Source organism: Brassica oleracea, chromosome C8, assembly GCF_000695525.1.
Source record: "Brassica oleracea var. oleracea cultivar TO1000 chromosome C8, BOL, whole genome shotgun sequence".
NCBI classification, from domain to species: domain Eukaryota; kingdom Viridiplantae; phylum Streptophyta; class Magnoliopsida; order Brassicales; family Brassicaceae; genus Brassica; species Brassica oleracea.
Genome location: NC_027755.1, coordinates 8082738 through 8109691, shown reverse-complemented (window position 1 = coordinate 8109691; position 26954 = coordinate 8082738). Strand labels below are relative to the sequence as shown.

Sequence of the window (26954 nt, the reverse complement as noted above, 5' to 3'; positions counted from 1 at the left end):
TGCAGATATGAAACTGTTGAAGATAAAATTCGGTCATCGCAAACATCACAAAAGAGGCAGCCTCGCAAGTGTAGTAGATGTGGTATTAGTGGGCACAACAGAGCAACTTGTAAAATACCAATATAGTCAGTCACATATGGTAAGGGTCAGCTTATATAGCCAGTTCGTTTATATGTTTTTCAATCTCGATTTAATTGTGTTTCATGTATTTATGTTTCTGTTACAGGTTGGTCTGTTCAAGTATGCAAGTTGTGGTGTTTGAAAGTGCAGTATTGCCTTGTCTCGTATGGTTTTTTCTTCTAAAAACAATCAACTTTGTTTTCATTTTGATTGTTATACTTTGGATAATTCTTGTATGGTTATTTTCTCAGTTTCATTGTTATATATTGACATTATTTTCTCATCACTTCTCTATCTCTCTGTTTGTTTAGTTATGTTAACTATGCTTTTGAGTTTGAGTTTGAGTTTGAATTTGAGTTTGAGTTTGTTTGACAATAGCTGCTGCCCGATTTTTCAACAAGGAAGGTGGATTGTAAGAACAGAACACTGAGCACAAAATATAAAGAACCACTAGACTGGTTAAGTCGACACAAACAATGTAACAACAAAACACAAATTGAAGCCAATACTAAGAACCAGTAGACTCGTAAAGACAACAAGAAAACACTAAGAAGAAGATACTTAGAACCAGTATACTGATTTCACTCATTCTTGGCTTCTTAATCTTCCAAAAAGCCATAGAATGCTTCCTAAGCAACCTAATTCGAGTGAATTTTTCTTCTTCCTAACTTCTTCTTCTATTGTCTGTGGGATACTACTTTTCAGATCTTCAATCTCTTCGACAATTCTCCCTTGCTCGGCCTCTACCCTTCGAATCTCATCAAGCAGGGCGTCATCAACCCACTTAAATAAATGATTTTCCTTCTTTCGCTACATAGAAACGAAAATCAAGTTAGCAGAAACAAAATGGAATGAAAAAACAGCATGTTTATCCTACACAATCGAATATCAAATCAGACAAAAAAAGAACATAACAAATCAAAAATCGAATCAGACTATGAATCTGTGCCCCTATTTCACATCTATAGAACCGTCGGTAAGGATTGTCATCAGTTCTCGAACCAAACCATATCAAACAAAATCAATTCACAAACACATAGACACATCAAACAATAACTGAATCGAGGAACATGAAATGAAGAAAGATAAAGTTCGGACATAATACCTTAGCTCAACACGATTTCAGAGAAAGAGAGTGGCGGAGAGGCGGAGAGAAGTGGAGATGCAGAGAGTAGCGGAGAGGCGGAGAGAAGGGGAGAGGCGGAGAGAAGCGGAGAGGCGGCGAGAGGCGGCGAGAGGCGGAGAGAGGCGGAGACAAGCGGAGAGACGGAGACAAGCGGAGAGACGGAGAGGTGGAGAGAAAAGCACTGAAATCTCCTTTGCGTTTGTCTAGAGAGAAAGAGATCCAGAGAAAAGTATTAGAACAAGAAGGAGAAAGGAACAAACTTTATGACTCAAATTGGATGGAGAACTTTGGTGTTTACCTTCGGTATGTAAAAGAAGAGAAAGGGGTTCCACCGGTGGCTGCAGTCGTCGTTGATTTCACCGGATAAAACACAAAGGAGAAGACAAAATCGCCATCTTGCTCGCCGTGGAAGAAAGAGTCGGAGAGATCGATGTTAGGGTTACGGGAGTTAGGGGAAGTTAAATGTTTAGATCATTTTTTTCTTTTTTTTTAATTTTTTTTCTCTTTTTGGCAACTATATTAAACCAACTTTTTTCCATTTTTTTAAAAAATCCAATTAATTATGTTTAATGTGATTAATCAAAGGAACTTTTGACATTATGGAAAACATTATACTATAGGGACAATTTAAAATTAGATTTATATTATAGAGATAACTATATTGTTTTTTTGTTCGTAGGCGGTTTTCGTTTCCCAATAAAAAGGAAAAATACTTCACTAAAAAAAACATAAATTATAAAGAGAACACGTTCTGCTTCTTACAAACCAAACCAATCCATCAAACTCTGTCCTCTCTCTACCTTCTCTGGTCTTTCTGTCAAGAACCAAATTTGACACTTTCATTTCCTCCTACCTCTCTTGTCCATCACATACAACCGAGATTCCACCATGTCTGGAGGAGCAGCAAATATCACGGTCGCTCTGTTGAATAAGCCGGCGGAGAACGGCAGAGAAGAGGATGAGCTGGGGATGAAGGAGAAGGTTTGGAATGAATCAAAGAAGCTATGGGTTGTGGCAGCGCCAGCGATATTCACGAGATTCTCTACGTTCGGAGTTTCGATGATAAGTCAAGCTTTCATCGGCCATCTTGGCCCTATCGAGTTAGCCGCTTACTCGATCACTTTCACCGTTCTCCTCCGTTTCAGTAATGGTATTTTGGTAAGACTTTTATTACTTCTCCATTTTGTTATATAATCTAGGTAATGATGATGGATTAAAGCATAAAGATTTCTTCCAAAAACACTAAGTTGATAAATCCATCTAGTCGTCGATACTAACCACTAATAAATGAAAACGCGGTTTTGATTCGTCATTAACGATTTATAACCATGAATATGCTTCAAGAGTTCTGATGATAAATTTATACGGATTGGATATCCGGGTTTTTGAAGGTATTTGTGATTTGCTTTATGTGACGGATATCTAATTTTTCGATTTGCTTTGTTTCGAAAAATACGGATATTCGGAAAAACAAATATCCAGAAAATGAATAGATATTTTCGGATATTTACGAATACTTACGAATATCTCATATGTTTTGATTAATACAAATAATTTTAAAATTTTGATACAAATTTGTTTTGTAAAATATTTTTTTGCATGATATATATGATAAAAATTAAAAGAAGTAGTGAATCTACATATTTTGTAAATTTTTCGAAGTTAGTTAACAATTATCATAAATAGATATTTGCGGATATTTACGAATACTTACGAATATATCATATGTTTTGATTAATACAAATAAACTTAAAATTTTGATACAAATTTGTTTTGTAAAATATTTTTTTGCATAATATATATAATAAAAATTTAAAAAAAAAGTAGTGAATCTACATATTTTGTAAAAATTTTAAACTTAGTTAACAATTATAATAACACAAAACTTAGGAAAAAAATTATAATTGTCATAAATGTGTTATCTTTCTTTTAAGTAATATTTTTATATAAGTAATAATGTAAATAGAATTTATCAAATCATATGTTAGAATAATAATTATATAATTGTATACATTAAAAGCTTTAAATATAATCAAGATATACTTGTATTTATATATTACCGGATCGGATATCCGCTTCCCAAAATTTTAATATTTGTGATTTGATTCGATTTTAACGGATATTGATTTTTAGTATTTGCTTTGTTCTGAAAGTTTATGGATATTCGAGATTTTCAGATCGAAACAAATAACGAATCGAATCAAATTTAAAGGATAAAATGTTCAGCCCTGTGATAAAACACTCTAGGCAATGTGTACTATTTTGGTTTTTAGTTTTTGTCATCGTGTTGTACTTTTTCAATAATTGAGATGCATTTTTAAAAATAAATTATTTTTTTCACAGAAAAAAAAAGAAAAAGATTTTGTTGTTTACTATTGAGGAAAAATGGGTTTTCAATTATATATTGTCTGGTCTTACTTGAAGACCAAAATGGTAAGCAGTGATGTCAGCTATTTTGACCCTCTACCTTATGTATAACATGATAATAAGTAGGGAGTATATTATTATTATAACAAATTTTACTATATATAGATGGAGAAGAAAAGATTTTTTTGGTACACTCGCAATTCTGAGAAACCTAAAGAATTCTCTTATTTTTATTTTTTGGTAGTCTAACTGATTTTAGAAAATAAAATATAGTAATGTAATAAAAATATAAATATTGTTTGTCTTTGAAAAAATACTGCACTTTCTAACCTATATGGATGGCCTTAGAAATAAATGTCTTTCAAACAATCACTTTGAATTCTTACCTACTCGCAGTTATGTGTACCAGCCATTTATTCACTAATAAAGTAAAAACGTGATTGACCAAAAAAAAAAAGAAGTAAAAAAACGTGTTTTCTTGTGGACTACTGATATTGTTTTTTGTGACCACCGACTAGGCATGTGACGGATCGGGTATCCGGGCAATTTTAAGGTATCTGGATTCGGATTCTTATCCGGCGGATCCATAATTTTACTATCGTTATTCGGATCCGGGGTTTTCGGATATCCGGATTTCAGATATCATTTTAAAAATTGTAATATCCGGCGGATATCCGTATCCGAATTTGGATCCTTAAATAAATAAAAAATAATATTAATATATATAAAATATTAACAATAATTTAAAAAATAAAAAAATATATAATCTCTTTAATTATTTCTATGTATAATATTACAAAATTTACATAAAATTTATATATACTATTATAAAAAAGAAAATATATTAAATAAAATTAATTTATATATATAGATATTACTATTTTTGAAATATTTATTAATAAAACTTACGGATACGGATATCCGGACTTAAAAATTAATATTTTACTATCCGAATCTGGATTCGACCCCTCCGGATATCCGGATTTTCGGATCGGATCCGGATCGAATCCGGATCGAATCTCGGATCGAATCCGGATCTCGGATAAAAGTCTCAGGCCTACCACCGACTGCTGATAGTTATTTCCTCTCCCATGGAAATTTTTAAATAGCATAAATAATTTCGTGTTCTATATAATTGTTCTGATAACTTGTCGTAGAATGTGCTGGTTTCTTTTCTTGCGTGTCATTGGGTTGACAATTACATTCCAAAGACGAAAGTAGTATTTTTTTTTATTTTTTTTTTGTAACTTGAGACGAAAGTAGTATTATATTATGATATCCGGTATATTTTATACTAAAATAGAGTATATTTTATATTAAAATAGAATAACTCTATAATAAAGTTGATTCACTATTGCAATGTTTACTAGTTTTGTGTTTTAAAAAAAATATTTTTTATTTTACGAATAAAAAATGTTTTATGTTTACTATTTTTATTTTTGCTTAATTTCATTCATATATTGAAACTAATAATATTTGGATAAGTTTCTTTTGTGAAAACTATATACATATATTATGTCTAGTTTGTCCTATTTGGCTGCTATATTATATCTAGTTTGTTCTATTTCGCTGCTATAAACTAAGTAGTTGGCTTTAGGAGAAATCAAACCGCTAATCTGATGATAGTAACCAAAATATCGATATTATTAAAATTGAAATACATTTTAAAAATAACATGTACTTAACTTTAATATTTACCAATTTGTGCCAATGAATTAATACCTATTAGATTTTTGACCCGTGTATTATTATTTTTTTGAAGGATCACATTAAGTTTGATCATAGTTTTTATTTGTATTTGCGTTGTGTTAATATATTGTCTTAGATATTCAATCAAACAAATTTATATGCATTATTTTAAAAATTGAACCGACCGGTTGGATTCAACCATAACTCCGTCATTAAGTAGAGTTGGGGTTTTTTATAAAATCGGATTTGTGTTGACCCAAAAAGATTGCTAAAAGCTGTTAGAATTGATAACTTGAAAAACTCGGTTTATAAATTTAGTTATATTTCAACGATTTTTCTTTCAGTGGTTGTACATCAAATATTATTTCTTCTCTTTCAATTAGCCTTGATTTAGTTGGATTTATTAATAAATTGGATACAATGATGGATAAAATAAAGAAGAAAAATTATGTGTCAACGAAAATAAAAAAAAGTTAGAAAAATTTATACATGAAAATGTAAGATGAAAATGGAGACGAAGATGAAGAAGAAGCATGAACAGTTAAATATTGCTTTTAGAAAGAAAAAAAACAAGAGAAAATTGTCAAAACGGAACAAAATTCAACATGGTTGTTCTTTTGGTATAATACCATCGTTAAATTGTCCCTTTAGTATAATATTTTTCATAATCCCAAAACTAATTCTTGATTAATCAAATTAATCAAATAAATACATTTTTGAAGTATTTAAATATTAGAAAACGAATTAAAAATTAAAATTAAAATATATTTATATATATATATATATTTTTTAAGTCAATATTTTAGAATATATTAATAAAAATTAATAAAAATAATATATTTAACGTTTTTATATTAATATAGAATTCAAACTAATTATATAAATACATTAATAGAAAGAAATAATTTATTAATAAAACTTTAATCAACATAAAGAGCACACAAAAAAAATCATATTTTTTTATAAATTGTAAATTTAAATTTACAAACAGCTATTTCCATAATACCAATTAAAAGTTTTTAGTCGATATTCAACAATGTTTAGTGTATGTTAACTATTTTATAAATAATTTAAATATCTTACACTTTATTAAATATTTTAAATGTTTAATCATATTGGATAAATAATTTTATACTTTAAAATTTATAATAAGTAACATTTATATACTAATATTTTTATGATACTTGTATACTTAAATTAAATTATTAATTTTAATATATAATGTTAATTAAAATAAAATATTCTCATGCATAGCATTGAAAATAACATTTATATATTCCCCGTGATATACACAATTGAATTTTTAGATAATTCTATAAATAAATATATTAATAAAAATAAATATACATATATAATTTTAGTCGATATATGTTTGTAAATATATAAAAAAAATTGAATATATATATGTTTGTACTTATCAAAAAATCAGAAATGTTTGTAGTGTTTTAAACAAGCACATAGATTACAAATATTTTTAGATTTTTTTTGTGACCAAATATACACGTTTTAGGAAGTTAGAATATTTAAAATATTTTAAGAATATTTTCTTAACTGAAATTTCTTAAATTTTCGCAAAACTCAAGTTTTCTTATCTGTAGAATGCAGTTTCTACACTGCATAGAACAAAAACAAAAATTCCATAAGCAGATTCTACTACATGTAGCCATCAGAGTAATGTCTAGATTTCATATTCCGGAAATTGTAGAATACGTAATAAAAGTCGAAGCTAGCTGCATTTGACAGAAAAGTAGTTATCTTTACAATTAGTAGAATTTAAATTCCCCGTATTTAGAATTTGAAGTAAAAGTAGATTTTTCGTTCTAAAAAAGTAGACGAACTTGTTTAATCTAGAATTTACTTTCTACTAACCCATTTTCCGTAGAAGATGAATTATAATTTTAGTAGAACGTAATTTTAAAATTTAATATATCAAGTTTTTCAACCAAAAAAATTATCAGTTTGTGTATATGGATGTTTTATCAATTATTTCTATTTTTTACAATTTTTTGATTCATAAAACTATTTATTTCATTAAATTTTAGAATTGGAAAGAGTAAAAGAGAAAAAAAGTGGACAAATAATTTTTTTATACCAAAGGAATAATTTTGTTCCGTTTTAGCAATTTTTCCGAAAAAACAATTATTCATTATTATTTAATTTAGAATATTCTAATACTATCAATTGTAGAAAAATAAAATAAAATAGATCGATAATTGTATATATACATATTCAGGTGATATTACCATATATATTATAAAATATTATCATTAAAACCTATTTAAACTGGTTGACTCAAATTATAATTCATCTGGTTTGGTTTTTAAAACGTTTAGGATATGCTATAAAAATCATTTGTTATTCAGTTGAATTATTAAAGTAATATATTTTCTAGTGTATTTATTCATAAAGCATAATATTAATATGCTTTTAAAGGTTAATATATCTATTAAAAATACATGTGGTGATAGTATCGTTTTATAACTCGCTCATTAAATATTATCGTGTAAATTTGTTAAAAATATATATTAATCGTGTAAATTTGTTAAAAACATATTGTAATACAGTTAGGCATGGCCAGTGCACTAGAAACACTATGTGGTCAAGCTTACGGAGCAAAACAAAACCATATGCTCGGAATCTATCTTCAAAGATCATGGATCGTTCTCACAGGTTGTACAATTTGCCTCATGCCTGTTTACATCTTCTCGGGCCCTATTCTCTTAGCCTTAGGACAAGAGGAACGAATCGTCCGTGTGGCTCGGATCATAGCCCTATGGGTCATTGGCGTCAACTTCTCCTTCGTACCATCATTCACTTGCCAAATGTTTCTCCAAGCTCAGAGCAAGAACAAGATCATTGCCTACGTGGCTGCAGTCTCCTTAGCGGTCCACGTGTTCTTGTCATGGCTCCTAATGATTCATTTCGATTTTGGAATCACTGGTGCTATGACATCGACGCTAGTTGCGTTCTGGTTACCTAACATTGCTCAGCTTTTGTTCGTCACTTGCGGTGGGTGTAAGGACACGTGGAGAGGATTCTCTATGTTGGCTTTCAAAGATTTATGGCCCGTCTTCAAACTATCCATGTCTTCCGGTGGAATGCTTTGGTAAGCTTAGTTAGTTATTTATATATATATGAAGGAATGTCTCATCAACCAAACATTTGCATAGAAAAGTTTTACGAGTGATCCATCTAGTAGTTTTGTGGCTGGAAGATGGAGCCCATGTGATTATTAATTAGTTTAGAATTTGATTGAACATATTTGGTTGCAAGAAAACTTCATATAGAATAGCTTTATAGGAAATGAGACAAATGTCCGAAATAGTAAGAGAAAAGTAAAAAATTACAAGCTCTTCTATGAGGAGTGACATTGTCAAATATTATTAACTCAGTTAAAATAAGTCGAGTCTAGTTCTAAACTATAGTTACATTTACGCATTTAACCATAATACATATATATATATATATATACACATATAAATATTGAGAGTTTCGCAAGTTATTGTACTGGTTATTACTATGTGGTTATTTGGGCAGCTTGGAGTTATGGTATAACTCGATCTTGGTACTGCTCACTGGAAATTTGAAAAACGCAGAGGTGGCTCTAGATGCACTTGCAATCTGGTATGTAAACCACAATTAAGCTCTCTTCTCGGTCCATTCCGTTATCTTTTCAAATTTAATACATTTTACTTGATTCTTAAATTAAAACATGATCATGAATATTAATAGATATATAGTAGTATCCAAGCATTTATCGATCGACTCTTCTTTTCCAATTATTTGTAGTATCAACATAAATGGACTGGAGATGATGATAGCACTTGGTTTTCTGGCAGCAGCAAGGTACGTACATATACTTACACAAAATAATTGATGCTAATTTATGTCATCATCTGATTCTTTTCTTTTCTTTTTTTATTTATATATAACATAGTGTAAGAGTGTCCAACGAGCTCGGCAGAGGAAACTCAAAAGGAGCCAAGTTTGCAACATTGAACGCGGTTTTCACGTCTCTATCTATAGGATTTGTCCTATTCTTCGTCTTCTTGTTTTTAAGAGGAAGAGTTTCCTACATTTTCACTACAAGTGAAGCTGTCGCAGCAGAAGTTGCCGATCTTTCTCCACTTTTAGCATTTTCCATCCTCTTGAACAGTGTTCAGCCTGTTCTCTCAGGTATAATTTTGCTGTTTGACCTGTGATGGTTACTAATATCAAACCGATCTTTGAACTAACATGAGTTTTGAACCGTCTTAAACCGGAACAGGAGTTGCTGTTGGAGCAGGATGGCAAGGATATGTTACTTACGTTAACCTTGCTTGTTATTACCTTATCGGAATTCCTTCTGGTGTTATCCTTGGCTATGTCGTCGGTTTGGAAGTCAAAGCAAGTTTTCTTTTTCTTCCTCGATTTTTTCTCAATTTTCATCGATTCTCTTGGAAACATCACATCAGTTTATTTTCTCTAAATTTTAGGGTGTCTGGATCGGAATGCTCTTTGGAGTATTCGTTCAAACTTGCGTGCTTTGTATCATGACTCTGAGAACAGATTGGGATCAACAGGTTAGAAATTGATTACTATAATTTACTACAACATATATTACGAAATTTTTGACAAAAAAAAAAAATCATTCAGCTCCAGCTCGAGCAAAGTTCTGTTTTTGGAGCTTAAACTGTTTGTTACCAAAACTTCAGGTGTCTACATCGTTGAGACGTTTGAACCGGTGGGTTGTACCAGACGAATCTAGTGCCGTAAACAAAACTTCATCAGAGGAGTAATATTTATTTGGATTCTGAAATTCTCATATTCTAAGTTATAACTTAATATAATCAATGCAAACTCTTTAGCACAAGAGTGTAAAAATTATATCCAGCATGGTGTATCGTGGAATAAGAGGATGTCAAATATTATATTTTTCTTTTCCATAAAATTAGCATGCCTTAAACCTGGAATTTCGTAGGATGTTTATGTTAAAAGCGTTTGTTTCAAGGTATAATTCTGAAGCATATGTTTTTGGATCATGGTGTTCTATCACATTTTCACCAAATCATGATCCATCCATATCTTAAGTCTAAAAAACTACCATGTTCCAAGATTATAAGATGTGTGGTTTTGTTGTTTAGATGTAATTGATACTTCGGAAGCTTTTTCTTTGGAATTAGGCCTTTCATGATCTTTTGGAGAATTGGGTTGGTGTCATATATTTTAAAGTGAAGGTGGTGAATAATGACGCACCTACAGGATTTGATGGATAATGGGACAGTGAACGAGGTCCTAACAGACCTACAGGAAACTGAGGAGGATACAGGCAGTGCGGAAGGCAACTGGTTAAATGTTTCACCCTCTAAACAAAGAAGATCAGGCAGTTAGTCATTGGCTAAGCAAGCAACATTCTCCATCAAGGTTTGCGGTATTAACGGAGGATGAAAACAGAGGATGTAACAGAGAACAATGGGAATGTTGAGAAAGTTGAACAAAGCGAGAAGGACAAAGAGGAGGGGGAGATATTAGAAGAATCGCTAGAGCTGTATGATGATGATACAGAAGAGGAAACGGAAGCCGTTGACTCTGGTACTCAAAAGACAGAAGAAACGGAACAGGCTAGGCGAGGAGAGAGAGCCCTTCGTTCAACTATGCCTCAACTGTCAAAAACACAAGTTAAGCAAACAAAGGATGTCTTAGCTCCCAAGGAAGTTCTTCCTAGTGCTACAGGCAGAACAAGAGCAACCAAGAAGAAATAATCATGTCGGGTTTCTCTTGGAATATTAGAAGTTTTTATAAGCCTGTCAAACATACAGTAGTAAGGAAATGGATTCTTAATCATGGTTTTCAGTTTGGTGCTCTATTGGAAATGCGTGTAAAGGAAGGAATGAGTCAGAGAATTGTAACTCTGTTTTTAAAGATTGGTTCATGATATCTAACTATGAACACAATCACTTGGGAAGAATATGGTTCATATGGAGTCCGGAAGTTCGTGTCACTCCATTTTATAAAAGTGATCAACTGATCACAGTCTCAGTGCAGTTGAATAAAAGCGCTGAAGAGTTTTTCTACACTTGTGTTTACGCAAAAAACACAGAGCTGGAGAGGAGGGGAGCTCTGGAGTGATCTAAAAAGTCATAACAACTCGCCTATAATAAGACAACATGCTTGGACTGTTTCTGGAGATTTTAATGAAATTTTAGACGTAGAAGAACACTCGATGCATGAGCAGAGGACCACTGTTTCTCCTGGAATGCATGAGTTTCAAAGTGCAGTTCATCATAGCAATCTCTTAGACATTACGTCCCATGGTCCACTCTTCACATGGACAAACCAGAGAGAGGAAGGAATTATCTCCAAAACAACTGGATCATGTGATGGTTAATGACCAGTGGCTTCGGCTATTTCCTCAGTCGTATAATGTAGTTACAGAACTAGAAGGGTTCCGACCGATGGTAGAGCAGCACTGGCAGGAGACAGAACCTATTTTCTTGTCTACTTCCTCTGTTGAGATTCTCGAAGAAGTTAAAAGCCCTCAAGCCGAAAGTACGGCTGCTTGCAAAGGAAAAATGGGTAACTTGTCTGTTAAAGCAAAGGAGGTCTATGATGATCTTTGCGTAATAACGCAGAAACAGACTATCAGAAATCCATCAACACAAGATCTGTAACAGGAAAGTTTAGCTTATGCACGATGGGAGCATGTTTCTAGATTGGAGGAGGGTTTCTTGAAACAAAAATCCCAGCTGCATTGGTTAAAAGTGGGAGATAAGAACAATAAAACATTCCATAGAGCTGCAACGGCTAGAGAGGTAACTGATGATGACTTGAGGTAGTCATAAGCTGACAAAGGATTACAAACACCTTGGATCAAAGTGATGATCGATCCAACAAGAGGGGTGGTTCTTCTAATCAATCTAATCGACTATAAAACCGGCTGGATTGGAGTGATGATGATGATCTCGAACAGACCAGGGTGTCGACTGATTCCACAATCAACCACGAAGAAGAACAGCCTGATTCCACAAGCAGTCTCAATCGCCAATCACTAAGACAAGTGAATCCACACAAGGCTTGACGATCAAGATAACTCAAAGACACAAAGACTTTGAAGAAAAGAAACTGCAAAGTTTATTTTTTCTTAGGTAAAAGATTCGTGTCTTCCAATGAGGGACCTAATGAGCTTATATAATGCTCAGTACAAAGATTTAGAAAGCTAAACAAAATGGAAACATAATGAAAATATCAAAAACTAGCCGTGAGGCTTAAATGAGAGAATCTCAACCAAAATGGGAAATCTGTTGAGCTGCTTGTATCTGGACAACTTTGGGAAGATCCTAGGAGCCTTGGGGAGCTTCCGGTTGATGAAACAAATCGCCAAATCGCAGCCAAGAGTGTAGAAAACTAGCCGTTGGGATTTAAAGCAAATCGGCTCCAAAAATGGCAAGTTAAGATGGTGAAGAATCTGCCTGATCCAGTGAGGTTTAGTGCATGGTATCAACTATCCAAGTGGTCTTAGATGTAATGAATGATCTCCTGGTTTCCACACGTGAGTTTCAGTTGCACACTCCTTAAGCAAAGAATTACTTTCCTTAAATAGAACCAGTTCGGATGCAGTGTAGATAGTCTGACTTGTAATTGGCATATCTCCTAAACCACTACTCCTTTTGGTATGAAACCAATTCGCTGTGTGCTCTTGTTGAGTGTAGAATCCAGGAAAACCGGTTTCATTGATAAATTCCTCCTGGTTTATAAGATATGGCGTTTTGATTGAACCTATGTCCTGGTTGGCTTCTTTAGCTTTCCTTAGCTTCGTGTTCTTCACTGATTTACTGCTGGTTCCTTTCTCCTTTTCTGATGATGACTTGAGGTCCTCATCAGTAACAAAATCAATAAAATAAATCTTGTGAACTGATGGACGACTGGTAAGAGAGCCAGAAGAGATCAAATGTGAGACAAAATCTTTCTTCCGTGAGTTTCTACAACACAAGCCGGAGGACTTTGAGGGTATTGAGGTAAGCACTCTGCGGTCTCTGCTACCCTTTAGATTCTCCGCACCGGTCCAGACAGAACTGATCAAAGAAGTAACAGGAGATGTGATTACTAAAGTTTTGTTCACCATGCCAAATGATAAATCACCTGGACCTTATCCAGTTGAGTTCTTAAAATCGGCCTGGCCTATTATTGGGATGGAGTTCATTACGTCAATACAATCCTTTTTTGTCAAAGGATTTCTTCCTAAAGGTATCAATACTACCATTTTGGCTCTGATACCAAAGAAAACTGTGTCTCTGGAGATGAACGATTACAGACCGATATATTGCTGCAATTTTATCTACAAAGTGATCTCCAAAATTATTGCTAATAGGCTAAAGACCACACTACCAGAGTTCATAGCTCTCAACCAGTCGGCGTTTGTGAAGGATCGTTTACTGATTGAAAATCTCTTACTCGCTATGGAGCTTGTTAAAGATTACCACAAGGATAGCAAGGGTAGCATCTCATCTAGATGCGCTCTGAAAATCGACATATCAAAACCGTTTGACACTGTGCAGTGGAGTTTTCTTATCAAGATACTGGAAGCAATGGAGTTCCATGTACCTTTTATACATTGGATCTCTCTATGTATAACTACTGCATCATTTTCGGTTCAGGTGAACGGGGAGTTGGCTGGCTATTTTCAAAGTGAAAGAGGGCAGAGACAGGGTTGCGCATTGTCTCCATACCTATTTTTCATCTGTATGAACGTGCTGTCGAAGCTATTGGATAAGTCAGCAATGATAGCACACTGGGTTACCATCCTAAATGCAAAAATATGGGATTAACTCATTTGAATTTTGCGGATGATCTTCTGGTCTTTACTGATGGAAGAATAAGATCAATAGATAGTATCATTGAGGTCTTTAATTATTTTGGAAGAATCTCTGGACTAAAGATTAGTATGGAGAAGACAACCATCTTCTATGCAGGGATGCAAGATAATGTACACCAACAACTTGAACAAAGATTCAGTTTCACGTCAGGAACTTTGCATTTGTGTTATCTCGGGCTGCCTTTGCTCACAGAAAGAATGGGGAAAACAGATTATGGGATCTTGATAGAGAAGATTCGCTCCCGTATTAATCATTGGACAAATCGGTTTTTATCTCTAGCTGGGAGGTATATCAACTTATTTGCTCTGTTTTGGTCAGTATTGTTAGTTTCTGGATGTCTGGTTTCATTTTGCCAGGAGCATGCATCAAAGAAATAAACAATATTTGTTCTGTTTTCCTATGGTCGGGTCCTGCGCTAAACTCATCAAAAGCAAAGGTCGCCTGGACAGTTATCACCCAAGAGAAGAATGAATGAGGCTTAGGTTTTTGATCTTTAGAGGATGTAAACCAAGTCCGCTGTCTCAAGCTTGTATGGAGAATAGTATCATGACCCATCACTATGGGTGAAATGGCTTCAGACCAACATGGTGAAAGAGAGATCATTCTGGTCATTAAAAGAGTCAACAACAGGCTCATGGATGTGGCATAAGCTCCTGAAACTTCGGGATAAAGCTAAAGAATTTCAAAAAATGAAGATAGGAGATGGGAACAAGAGTTCATATTCTGGTATGATTTGTTTGGCTCCGGAGGCTTCATGATTTGTTTGGCTCCTGAGGTTGTATAGACATGGGAATTCCTTCTACCTCAACAGTAGTGATGGCTACAAGAAGACGACGACGGTACAGAGTTGAAATTTTCAACGAGCTAGAAGATATTATTGAGGATGAACGAGGGAAAAAGGTGGACGAGGATGATTTATCCATCTGGAAACAGACAGAAGACAAATACAAGCCGGTCTTTAGAACTAAAACCACATGGGAACTACTACGACAGCAAGCGCCAACAGTCTCCTGGTGGAAAGGAGTTTGGTTTAAACACCACACTCCAAAGTATGATTTCTTTCACTGGATTGTTATTCAGAACAGGCTCGCTACATGAGATAGAATGAGCTTTTGGAACAGAGGAATTAACCCCTCCTGTGTCCTTTGCCATGCACCTCAAGAAACAAGAGATCATTTCTTTTTCGGGTGCCTCCTTATGCGTGGTTTTCTCCAGTCTACATATACAAACAAATGGTCAGAACTTACGTCTATGATACTTGATAACAGCGGGGGTTTCCTCAGAAACTTCCTAGTGCCATACACGCTGCAGGCAACAGTGCATGCTCTGTGAGAGAGGAATGAAAGAAGACATGGTGCAATCGCAAGATTAGCAAGAGACATTGGTAAAAGTTCTGGATCGTCAAGTAAGGAACCGATGTCTTTCTTTACGCCAACTAGGAGAGCATAAGTATGCTGGAGGACTAACTTTCTGGTTAGCCACACGTTGATTAACGAGTTTCACACTTTGTAGTGTTCTTTAAACAATCAAAACATGTCACACTTGTTGTAAAAAAGTTGGGTTTTTAAAAAAAATAAATTTAACATATATTCAAAAACAAAATATTCAAATCATGGCACGTTCTCTTGCCCTCGAGTTAGCCTCTAATGTATCGTTTTCATTAAACACCCACGAACTGTCTCTCGATGTTTTCACATGTTTCTGAGTGTATATAAATATCTTTACTTATTAACTTTATTTGTATGTCACGCACGAAGAATTCTTGTGCCCAGTCGACAATTCTAGCATTGGTTTTGTGGGGCAAGAAAATTCTGACATTGTGCTTGCTTGTCTAGAATAATACCATGTATTACTTTACCATATGTTATCAAAATGGAATAAGAACAAGGGTCCAAAGTTATGGGTGCCACCACGTGAATTTTTTTGTAGTTTTTCTTATCTTGAGATTTTTTTACCTATCTTGAGTTTTTTACCCGTAAAAATTTCACATCTTTGAATATTATTACTTTTAGAAGCAGGGTGTGTATGCTATACATGGCAGAACGAAAAATGAGGCTAGTCATCCTCCAACTTTATCTCAAATTCTAATATATTGTCCTCCTCTTTGGACCACATCTGGGACCACATCTAATAAGTGCGGTTCTTGTCTTTTGCTAAATAATAGATAGCAAATGTCCTTTTTTATACAAACAAATTCAGACAGAGTTGTTTCTTTATCAGTATTTTTCTTGATGGTGGATCCCTTATCCTCGGTGTTTCGAGCTCCACTATAACCATTCGTACATGTTTTAACATTTTATGTTGATGATTAGCTTTTAGCTTTTAAAAAATCATATAAACGTCGCAAGTCTTTTGCTCAGCTCTACAGAAATGACGAAAGAGAACACTAGCCATCACCATGCAGAAGCAAAGAGAAAGAGACTTATTTGGATTCTCTTTGTAAGTGGATTCTGCATATTGTCGTACGTTCTTGGATCTTGGCAAACCAACACGGTCCCGTCTTCTTCCTCCGCGGTCTACAAAAGAATGGGATGTGATGAAACCAAGACTCAGACAAAACTTTCTTCTTCTGCTGATAATGATGATGGTAATCTCTCCTCTTCCTCTTCCTTGTCCTCCTCTTCATCTTCAGAACCAGTCAAGTTAGATTTCGAAAGCCATCACAAACTCGAGCTCAAGCAAAAGAACCAAACCATAAAGTATTTCGAGCCATGTGACATGTCTCTCAGCGAGTACACTCCATGTGAAGATCGAGAGAGAGGAAGAAGATTCGATAGGAACATGATGAAGTACAGAGAGAGACATTGTCCTTCAAAGGATGAGCTTCTCTATTGTCTGATTCCTCCTCCACCAAACTACAAGATTCCATTCAAATGGCCTCAGAGCAGAGACTATGCTTGGTACGATAACATCCCACACAAAGAGTTAAGTATTGAGAAAGCTATCCAGAATTGGATTCAAGTCGAAGGTGAACGGTTTAGATTCCCTGGTGGGGGTACCGGGTTTCCACGTGGTGCTGATGCTTACATTGATGACATCTCTAGACTCATCCCACTTACTGATGGAGCCGTGAGAACAGCTATTGATACAGGATGTGGTGTACGTTTTGCCTTCTACTACCTTTTTAGATGCACCCATCTTTCTTTCGACTTAAAACCGCTCAAGAAATTAATATTTTATATTATCTTAATTGGTTTATAGGTTGCAAGTTTTGGTGCTTACTTGTTGAAGAGGGATATCCTGGCTATGTCTTTTGCTCCAAGAGATACTCATGAAGCTCAGGTCCAGTTTGCGTTGGAACGTGGAGTTCCTGCCATTATAGGGATTATGGGATCTATAAGGCTTCCTTATCCAGCCAGAGCTTTCGATCTTGCTCATTGTTCTCGTTGCTTGATTCCTTGGTTTCAGAACGGTGAGAAAATATTCTGTGTTTTTTTCATTAGGTTTTTTGATTATTATTGGAACTTAACGAAAAACAAATTAGTTGCATATAGATGGTTTGTACTTAACTGAAGTGGACCGGGTTTTAAGACCGGGCGGTTATTGGATCCTCTCCGGCCCACCGATCAACTGGAAGCAACACTGGAAAGGCTGGGAAAGATCACAAGAGGATTTGAAGCAAGAACAAGATTCAATAGAAAATGCAGCAAGGAGCCTCTGTTGGAAGAAAGTTACAGAGAAGGGTGATTTTTCAATTTGGCAAAAGCCAATTAATCACATTGAGTGTAAGAAACTCAAACGAGTTCATAAATCTCCTCCCATATGCACCAAAGCAGTTCAACCTGATTCCGCTTGGTACACAACTCAACCCCTCCTAAAAGCTCAAAATCAATATATCTGAACATTTTGAATCATGAGTTTCCAACTCGAAACCAAAGGCAAATGTCCCGTTCCGGTATGATACACTTTAACATAATTCATGTTGGACCTTTGACAGGTATAAAGAATTAGAATCTTGTGTAATGCCGCTGCCAGAAGCAAAAAGTCCAGATGAATTTGCAGGAGGTGCATTGGAGAATTGGCCGGACCGGGCATTTGCGGTCCCACCTAGGATTATCCAGGGAACTATACTGGAGATCAGTGCTGAAAAATTCAGAGAAGACAATGAGTTTTGGAAGGATAGAGTAGAATATTACAAGCAGATAATGCCAGAGCTTTCAAGGGGAAGGTTCAGGAACATTATGGACATGAATGCATACCTCGGTGGATTTGCTGCAGCAATTGTGAAATATCCATCCTGGGTTATGAATGTGGTTCCTGTAGACGCAGAGAAGCAAACATTAGGTGTGATTTATGAGAGGGGATTTATAGGAACGTATCAAGACTGGTGCGAAGGATTCTCTACGTATCCAAGAACTTATGATCTTATTCACGCTGGTGGATTGTTCAGCATTTACGAGAACAGGTAAACGCCTATTACTAGACACTAATTAAGTTTATATTTTCAAAGTAAATCAACAAAATTAAGCATTTTATGCAAAAGTTGTTTGTTAATCCTAAACGTCAAATACAAAGAGAAAGATAAACACAAATGCAAATACTAATGTTGTTGTTGTTGTTGTTGAAAGGTGTGACGTGACGTTGATACTACTTGAGATGGATAGAATACTGAGACCAGAAGGAACAGTGGTGTTTAGGGACACTGTGGAAATGTTAACGAAGATACAAAGCATAACCAATGGAATGAAGTGGACAAGTCGAATTATGGATCACGAGAAAGGTCCTTTTATCCCTGAGAAGATCCTTCTCGCTGTAAAATCCTACTGGACCGGTCCTTCTTAAGCTAGTTTCAGTTTCCCTTAGACTCTTTACTTTGATCATCTTCATCCTCTGATTCTTTCTCATCTGTGCTTTTTTTCGATTTTTAAGACTACTATGATTATTTGAGAAAATACAGAGACAACTTTTCTGAGGTTTTTTCTTAGCTTTATTTCTTACAAGTGAAATAGCATCTTATATGTTTTCCAGAAAAAAATGTGCATGGAGCGTGGTCCTCTTTAAGAAAATATTCTTTTTTTTTTTTGACAGCTTAAAAAAATATATTATTTGAAAAAGTTTTTTTTGCAAGTCGCGTTCACGTTAATTCTAATGAAGGTTAATAACAATGGTACCATTAATGAATAAAATATATTTAGTCGCTATTACTAAAAATTCTATTTTATTTTATTTCTCTTTTTATTTAGGTTTTTTCCCTTATATTTTTCAAATAACCTTATAATAAATAACATTTATAAAATTTTAAAACGAAAATAGATTTTAAATGAAAAAGAAAAAAATAGATTTTCATAAAAATAAAGTTTACAAAATAATCTTGATATTAAATTAAAGAAGCAATCTTTCGTTTTAAAATCTATCAGTTATGTTTTTTATGCAACTTTATACCGATCATCACTTTATTTTCTAATTTTATTTTAAAAATTAACATATACAAAAATATTAAAAATAAAAATATACTTGCACATCTAAGATAAGAACCAAACTAATATAATGAATACAATTTACTCGATTTAGCAGAAAGAGACTAAAAATAGTTGTACTTTATTTTAAAAGAATATATGTAATACAATATACCCACAAAATTATTAGTTGGACAAGTCCAATTATTTATCTAAAATAAAAAGTTAAACTAAAAATAATATGTTGTTATCTATAGTAATATTTTCTATACATATAAACTATAGAACAACTCAACATATCAATAAATAAATATGAAATTATCAAATAACATTATAGAGATATTAACCAACTACTTCCATTAATTTATTTGCTATAATATATATAAGCATGAGGTTTCAAAAAAATATTGTTGTTATATTCATTTTTGTAACTTTAAATCGATCAACTCAGTTTATTTTTATTTTTTTATTCTCAAAAAACTTATATTAAATTATATATAATCTTACGAAATACATTTACAGTCTAGTACAATAATCAAATTAAATGAAAATAAGAAAGTAATCAAAATTTTAATTCATGTAACAAAAATGTTATAGTTGACTTGAAAAATATATATTATCCAATATATCCAAATAATAACCAAACAAACGAGATATTATATATCCAAAATCACATGTATAATTAAAATAACATACTATTATTTAAAATAAATCATACATATTAATTATAATATAAATTACATATTTATTTAAGATTAAATAAATTATTAGTAAATTATTATAATATATTGATTTTATACTTATTTATACATGAGCACGAGAAAATCACCTTGTATGATTCATAAAGCTGAACAAAATAACAAAATTTATTGTAGAAAAACATTACATTTAAGTGATAACATAGTTTTCTTAGTTTCTAGTCTTGCTGCTAAGCTATCAGCTCTTTCATTTGTTTCATTTCTAACTCTTCGAAGAAACTAATTTTAAGAATGTATTACTCACATTTTGTCACCAATATCAAGTTGAGAAAAAAATGTCTGGTAGATTGTTAGAGCATGATTATTGGAGAGTTCTTATGGTGAAGTTCTTACCGGAATATAAGAATATGTCTTTTAATTTTTAAATAAAAATGTTAAAAATCGGTTCTTATAACTCTTATTTAAGAGCTGGATTTTAACTTTTTTAGTTAAAAATTAAGAGACGAGTTCTTATATTTCACTAAAACCCCTACTTTAAGAACCCTCAATACTCTTAGAGCACAAGTAGCGTAGGTTTCTACCATCAGCTCTCTGCAAAAATATATATTAAATAATTGAAAAATGTAGAAAGATAGTGAATAAATGTAAGAGACGTCTTTTCTTAAAGAATCAATGCATGAGATTTTAGTGCTACATGTCAAAAAATAAGTGGCTCTTTTATTTTTATTTAAATTTAAATACATACCAAAATAATATAGATATTAAATTCACTAGATACTAAGGGGAGAGATTACAGAACTAATGATACTCTTATGACGTATTTAAGATCGATGATGCTAACAATTAGTTTTGATATCAAATGGGTTGACAGTGTAATGAGCTGTGTGTCTCCATTCACTTATTCAGTTTTGATTAGTGATCAACCGCATGGAATGATTGTGTCTCACTAAGGATTGAGACATGGTGACCCGCATCACCCTTCTTATTCATTCTTTATACAGAAGGATTGCTTCACTTTATGTCTAAAGTTGAATATGAAGAAAAGATCACATGAATCAGGTTTGGTGACCAAGGGCTCTCGGTTTCCAACTTTCTCTTCGCTCACGACAGTCTCTTCCTATGTGAAAATCAAAGTACTAACCTATGAAATATTTTAAAAGAATATGGAAATCTCACTGGTCAAACCATTAATGTGCTTAAATCTTTCATCACTTTTGGTGAGAAAGTTGTCTCAGTGATTAAAAGAAAAACCAAAGATATCTTTGGTATCTATGCTGAAAGAGGAGGAAGTACTTACCGAATACGAAAATGTCTCGGTGTGTTAAATGTGGAGCTTTTGAAGTACATAAAAAAAATAATGAAGGATATGATCTATGGTTGGTTTGCAAAGCTCTTATATTAAAGGAAAGAAATTATGATCAAGTCAGTGGCACCTGCAATGCCTATATATGCAATTTCCTGTTTTAAGTTTTCGAGAAACACATGCCGAAATTCAACTTCAGAAATTACCCAATTTAAGTGGAACTCCTCAGATCAGTCTCCCAAAATGAATTGGGTAAGTTGGGAAAGATTATGTCTACCTAAACATCTTGGAGGCTTGGGGTTTAGAGATTTGGAGGTTTTCAACCATGTGCTTCTAGCAAAGCAAGCTTGAAGAATCCTTACCATCTTGACTCTCTCTTTGTTAGACTTGTGAAGAGTAGCAATTTTCCTGAAAGTGATTTCTTGCAAGCTATAATAGGTGAAAGACCATCATTTGCATGGAGAAGTGTTTTGGATGGAAGAGAGTTAATGAAGGAGGGGATTCAACCTGGAATTGGGAATAATTCATCTTTGAAACTATGGATTGATCTTTGGATGGAAGACGATGAAGGGGTTAGAAGACCTCCTTGGAGGAAGAACTATACTTTTGATGTCAATTTAATGGTGTCTGATATTATTGACGTGGAAACATGATCATGGAGAAGAAAAAGGAGGAATGATTTGTTTTACCAGGTGATGTTGCTAACAAATTTATATGCAGGATGACTTCGAGATTTGGAAATATAATAAGAGTTGAGACCTTACAGTGAAGTAAACTTATTGGCTAGCAACTCAAAGAGCCAAATGAGATATACAAACAAAAGCTGAAGCCTTACCATCACTTAACTTATTAAAAGAACATGTGTGGAAGCTAAAAACAGAGCTGAAGATTAGAAGGTTTCTATGCATTGCCCGTGGAAGATTTCTTCAAAAACTAAGGTATGAAATCAGAGGAGATATGCCCAATTTGTGGTGCAGATATAGAAACAATCAACTATGTATTCTTCAAGTGTCATTTTGCAAGACAAGTGTGGGTTCATTTTAAACTCCTCTACAAGTGAATGGTTTTTGATGAGTTTTCTATTTTCTCTAATATCAATGCAATGTTGAGAAATGAAAACTATCAAGATATTGCTTGGCTCAAAGACAAATAGCGCTCTAGATTCTTTGGAATATTTGGAAAGATAGGAACAAATTTATTTTTGAAAGTGTGCCTATTTTGAGTCCGCTAATGGTCTAAAAAACTCGGAGGAAGCAAACAATGATTTTTTTCTCAAGCTTGTGACTTGAATATGTAGAAAGAACATAGGAAGATAGAAAAAGAATGGAAGAGAAGTTAGAATTTCCCTCCCAAAGAATGGCTAAAATGCGAAATCAGTTTCTTCGGGATGAAGAAGAAAAACAAAGTGGGTGTGGCTAAGATTTTAAGAAATGATGAAGGTTTTTTCCCTAATACATAGTAGAGTACCCTTCTCTCTGGTTCCGAATGAGTACATGTCTAAACTAAAAGTTCTTCTTTGGGATGTTGAAAGTAAGCAAGCGCATAGAATGAGTAAGGTGGTTTTAGATTTTTTAGATGTAGCTCTGGTGGAAGCCATAAACCGACCCAGCAAACGCCGTTGGTGGAAGAAAAAACTTTAAGACATCTTTTGTCTCAGAAGCAGGAGATGAAGTTTGTGGTGGAGAGACCTTTGGCTAACATAGGTGTTTTCGCATTGCACAAAGTGTGAGATGTGAGTGTTAGGGGACTTTTGTGTACGATCTTTGTGAGTACTACAGAACGATGGACAAAGATGGTATTCGTATAGATTTGAGAGAAATATACTTGAAGAGATGTTTTATTAGATAGAACAAGCTGGAACTACAATGTATTGAGTAAGAACCCTAGCTCTAGCTGCCTATCTTTAATCTCTAAGTCTTGAAGTGTTAATCCCTTGCTCTAGGGTATAGGCTCCCCTTATATAGTTGTTTTTAGGTCGGCCTTAGTCGGTTTGAGTAGGTTAAACTCTTCCATATTCGGAAATATGGAAGGTTCTCCTTATCGGAAGCTTTCTTTTTTCCGGAGGAAGGGGGTGGTCCCTGGGACCGGACCCGGAATACTTTCTAGCGGGGACCCGGAGCGTCTCCTAGCAGGGACCCAGAGGTCGGTGTCCTGCCTGGGGTCTGGAGGAATTCAATACCTGAGTATTTTTTTCCCCAACAGTTTGCCCCGTATTGCTCGATTCGTCATCGAACTCGGGGAATAACCTGTGCACTCAAGTCAACCGGAGTTGCTCATTCTCAGAAGGCTTCCCTAAGGCAGGACATCGTTCCAGTAATCCTGCTATCCTAGGTTCCTCTCAGGCCGGAGCCACACTCTGAACCTGGGGGAGGACCGATTCCCTTATAACAGACCGGGGTCTGACGCTATCTTCTTGAACCGCTGATTTCTTGTTGAAAATGGAGAAGCTCGGGGCTTTTGGCGATGCTTCAGAGATGGCGGAGCCTGGAGCTCAGGTGATTTCCGAAGAAGAGGCCTGAGCACTTGAGCATGATGCGTAGAGGCAGGTCTGGAGGCTGGTGCGAGACTTTGTCGGAGATTCCGGATGCTTCGAAGGATACTCGGGTTGACTCTTCTTTTGGAGGTACGTATTTTTTCCCGAAACTTCCCTTTTTTAAGGAGGATTTACCTTTCTCTTGCAAGGACCGAGTTTCCTTTTTTAATGCTTGTCGTTCATGCCAGGGACTCTCTGGAATATTTGGAAACATCCTTGTTTCCTTTTCCGGCTGTGCGAGGATGGGTGATCCGGATGTATATAAGAGCTCGCGATATCCTCTAATCGGCCTCAACCCAATTCCATCCCTGACTTCTGGTCGAGAAAGATGAATCCCGAACTGCTTGCATTTCCGACTCGTAGGTGGCCGTCCAAGGCCACGTCGTCTTTTCGCCTACCCTTTCTCATCTCCTATCCCTTCTTGGGGGAGATGTTCCAGAGGCTGACAGTGAGGCTGATCTGATGGCACCCCTGAGACGGCGCTGAGGCGGTTCGTTTTTATTGATGCTTGGTTCTTGCTATCAGATGTGTCTTGTCCGGTTTCCTTTGCTGGAGAAGCGGTATCGAAGCTTATAATGGGAGTTCCTCGGCGATTTCGATGGGTGACTTTTTTGGTGAGCGAGGAAGCCTTGCGTCATAGCCGCGTTTCGGGTAAGCCTTCTCCTTTTAGTTTTCACCCGATAGGACTCCGTTTTCTTACTTCCTACGTTTCTTTTTCCAGGGAACATGGTAAGGCTCACGGTGTCGGCCATCTATGATGAACACCAGAAGGCTAAAAAAACGGAAGGGGCGTCCTTTTTATACCCCTCCGCCAAGATTGGCAAGGGCTGCCTCATTGGCTAATGGCTTATCTTCCACCTCGTCAACAGGTGGTGAAGCCGTACCTAATCATGACCCATTGGTGGATGCTCACCGGAGGTTAATTGGCGAGGTGTTCTTTCTCCGAAGTCAGGCGCAGAACATGATGGCTCGCCGGAATCTGTTGGTTCAGCAGGTGAAGGCATCAGCCAGATGGGAGCTCATGAAGGAATGGCTGGAGAAGCGGGTGGAACATTGGGATCCTGAAGAAGAGTATCGTCGACATCTGTTCCTGTCCGGGGGGATAGACCAGCAGTCGGGGAGTTTCTCCCGGGTCGTCACCCTGAGATCCGTTGTGGGGTCGCGATTCTCGGAGGACCCTTCTTTCTGAATGATTTTCCTTTTTTTTTTGTTTCTGAAACTCTATCTTTTGTTGAATCTCCTTGTTTTGAATAATGGCTCTTCGTAGCCCCCTTTGGTTTTTGGAATAATCGCCTCTTCATAATTTTCTTTTGTGCACTCCTTCATATTGCTTTGCATGTTATGATGGTAGCACTTCAAATTTTCAGGATGATCTTCCCCGCCTGTTTCTCGGTTGAGGTGAGACTCATAGTATATGATCGCTCCTTATCATCCCCGTAGGTTAGATAATGGGATCTTGGGAGTGGATCACTTTTAAGTCTTTTCTTGTGATACGTCGTGAAAATTCGGAGGTTATGCAGAGACCAGAAGGTCGTCTAGGAACCCAGAGGTTACAGCTAGGACCTGAGAGATGGGCTCTGAACTCGGAGGTTTCAAGCTTTCTAGAACATAGACTCTTGGAGTCTGGAGATTGTTTCCGTAACCCAGAGGTCACGTAAGGACATAGAGGTCGTCTGGGAACCCGGAGGTTTCCTAGATCATCAGGTCATATTTGGGACCCGGAGGACGTAGGGGAACCCGGAGGTTCTCCTTTAGATCCTGAGATCGTGTTTGGGACCCGGAGGTCGTAGGGGAACCCGGAGGTTCTCCTTTAGATACTGGGATCATGACTGGAGCCCGAAGGCTGTATGGGAACCCGAAGATTCTTCGTTAGATCCTGAGATCATAGTTAGAACCCAGAAGTTCTTGAGATCATAATTGGACCCTGAGGTCGTTGTGAGAACCTATGATTTTCCCTTAGATCTTATACATAGGACCCAAGATCGTATGGGGAACCGTGGGTTTCCTCTTTAGATCGCGGGCTTGTATATGGGCCTGGAGTTCCCTTGAGAACTAGGAATATTTGTTTTCGCAGGGACCGTACTACCGGTACCTGTTCGGATTTTACATTCTGCAGCTCGGAAGCTGGCCACTATCGAGTTCCTATGATTTATTCTACTTCTGCAGGAAGTCACTGACAGGCTTAGAGGGTGCTGGTGTGGGTATTATGACCCAAGTGCCAGGCTTTGCTGCTTTCCACGTCTAGATAAGCAGAGATTATGAGGTGCTCCCAGACTTTTGCACTTTTTCTCCCTGTATTTCACAGTACTTTTGCAAGTATACCCAGTGTTTCCTGTATTGTATAGCACGTAGTGATTTAACATAGGTACTTTCACATGCGGTACTCTAGGGACCCCGATGCGCCTTAGGCTACACATGGGTTTTAGGTAGTTTTGACAGCATACTCAGGCATGCGCATACCCATTCCCGCTTTATGTCTCATACCCATTTTGATTTTCTGCTCAGACTTGACCATACCCATTCCTGCTTTATGTTTAATACCCATTTTTATTTTTAGTGGACGTGGCACTTTTTGATAAGGGCAGGAACGGAGGTCTCTGGAGACCTGATCCAGCTCGTATGCCCCTTTAAGTATAGTGATTTTCCTACTGTCCTTATAGTCGGAACTATTTTTATTATAAGCTTTGTCCGGAGACGTTTAGCATACATAGGAGTACGAAACCATAATGCCTAAATAGTATATAGTAAGATAGTAGAAATCATGGTTCGGAGACCATATTAAAAATAATAGGCTTTGAGGTGCAGGGCGTTTCAGCAGTTGGGTTGTCACTACAAGAAAACATCAAGGATTCTGAGGGAAAAAATCGTCG

At 35.5% G+C, this 26954-nt stretch overlaps 2 protein-coding genes across 2 annotated transcripts; both read left to right on the top strand.

Annotated features, from left to right (window-relative positions):
• The first annotated feature begins 1993 nt into the window (after positions 1–1993).
• On the top strand, positions 1994–10216 carry LOC106307161 (protein TRANSPARENT TESTA 12-like). The gene is made up of 8 exons (XM_013744035.1): positions 1994–2404; positions 7867–8408; positions 8840–8926; positions 9092–9148; positions 9240–9478; positions 9570–9688; positions 9778–9864; positions 9997–10216. The coding sequence occupies exons 1-8, from the start codon at positions 2135–2137 to the stop codon at positions 10078–10080; spliced, it is 1485 nt and encodes a 494-aa protein (XP_013599489.1). The 5' UTR covers positions 1994–2134; the 3' UTR covers positions 10081–10216.
• Positions 10217–16292: 6076 nt separating this feature from the next.
• LOC106312706 (probable methyltransferase PMT18) lies at positions 16293–19071 on the top strand. Its single transcript, XM_013750321.1, has 5 exons — positions 16293–17253; positions 17356–17566; positions 17649–17949; positions 18092–18559; positions 18723–19071. The coding sequence occupies exons 1-5, from the start codon at positions 16525–16527 to the stop codon at positions 18934–18936; spliced, it is 1923 nt and encodes a 640-aa protein (XP_013605775.1). The 5' UTR covers positions 16293–16524; the 3' UTR covers positions 18937–19071.
• Positions 19072–26954: the final 7883 nt, after the last annotated feature.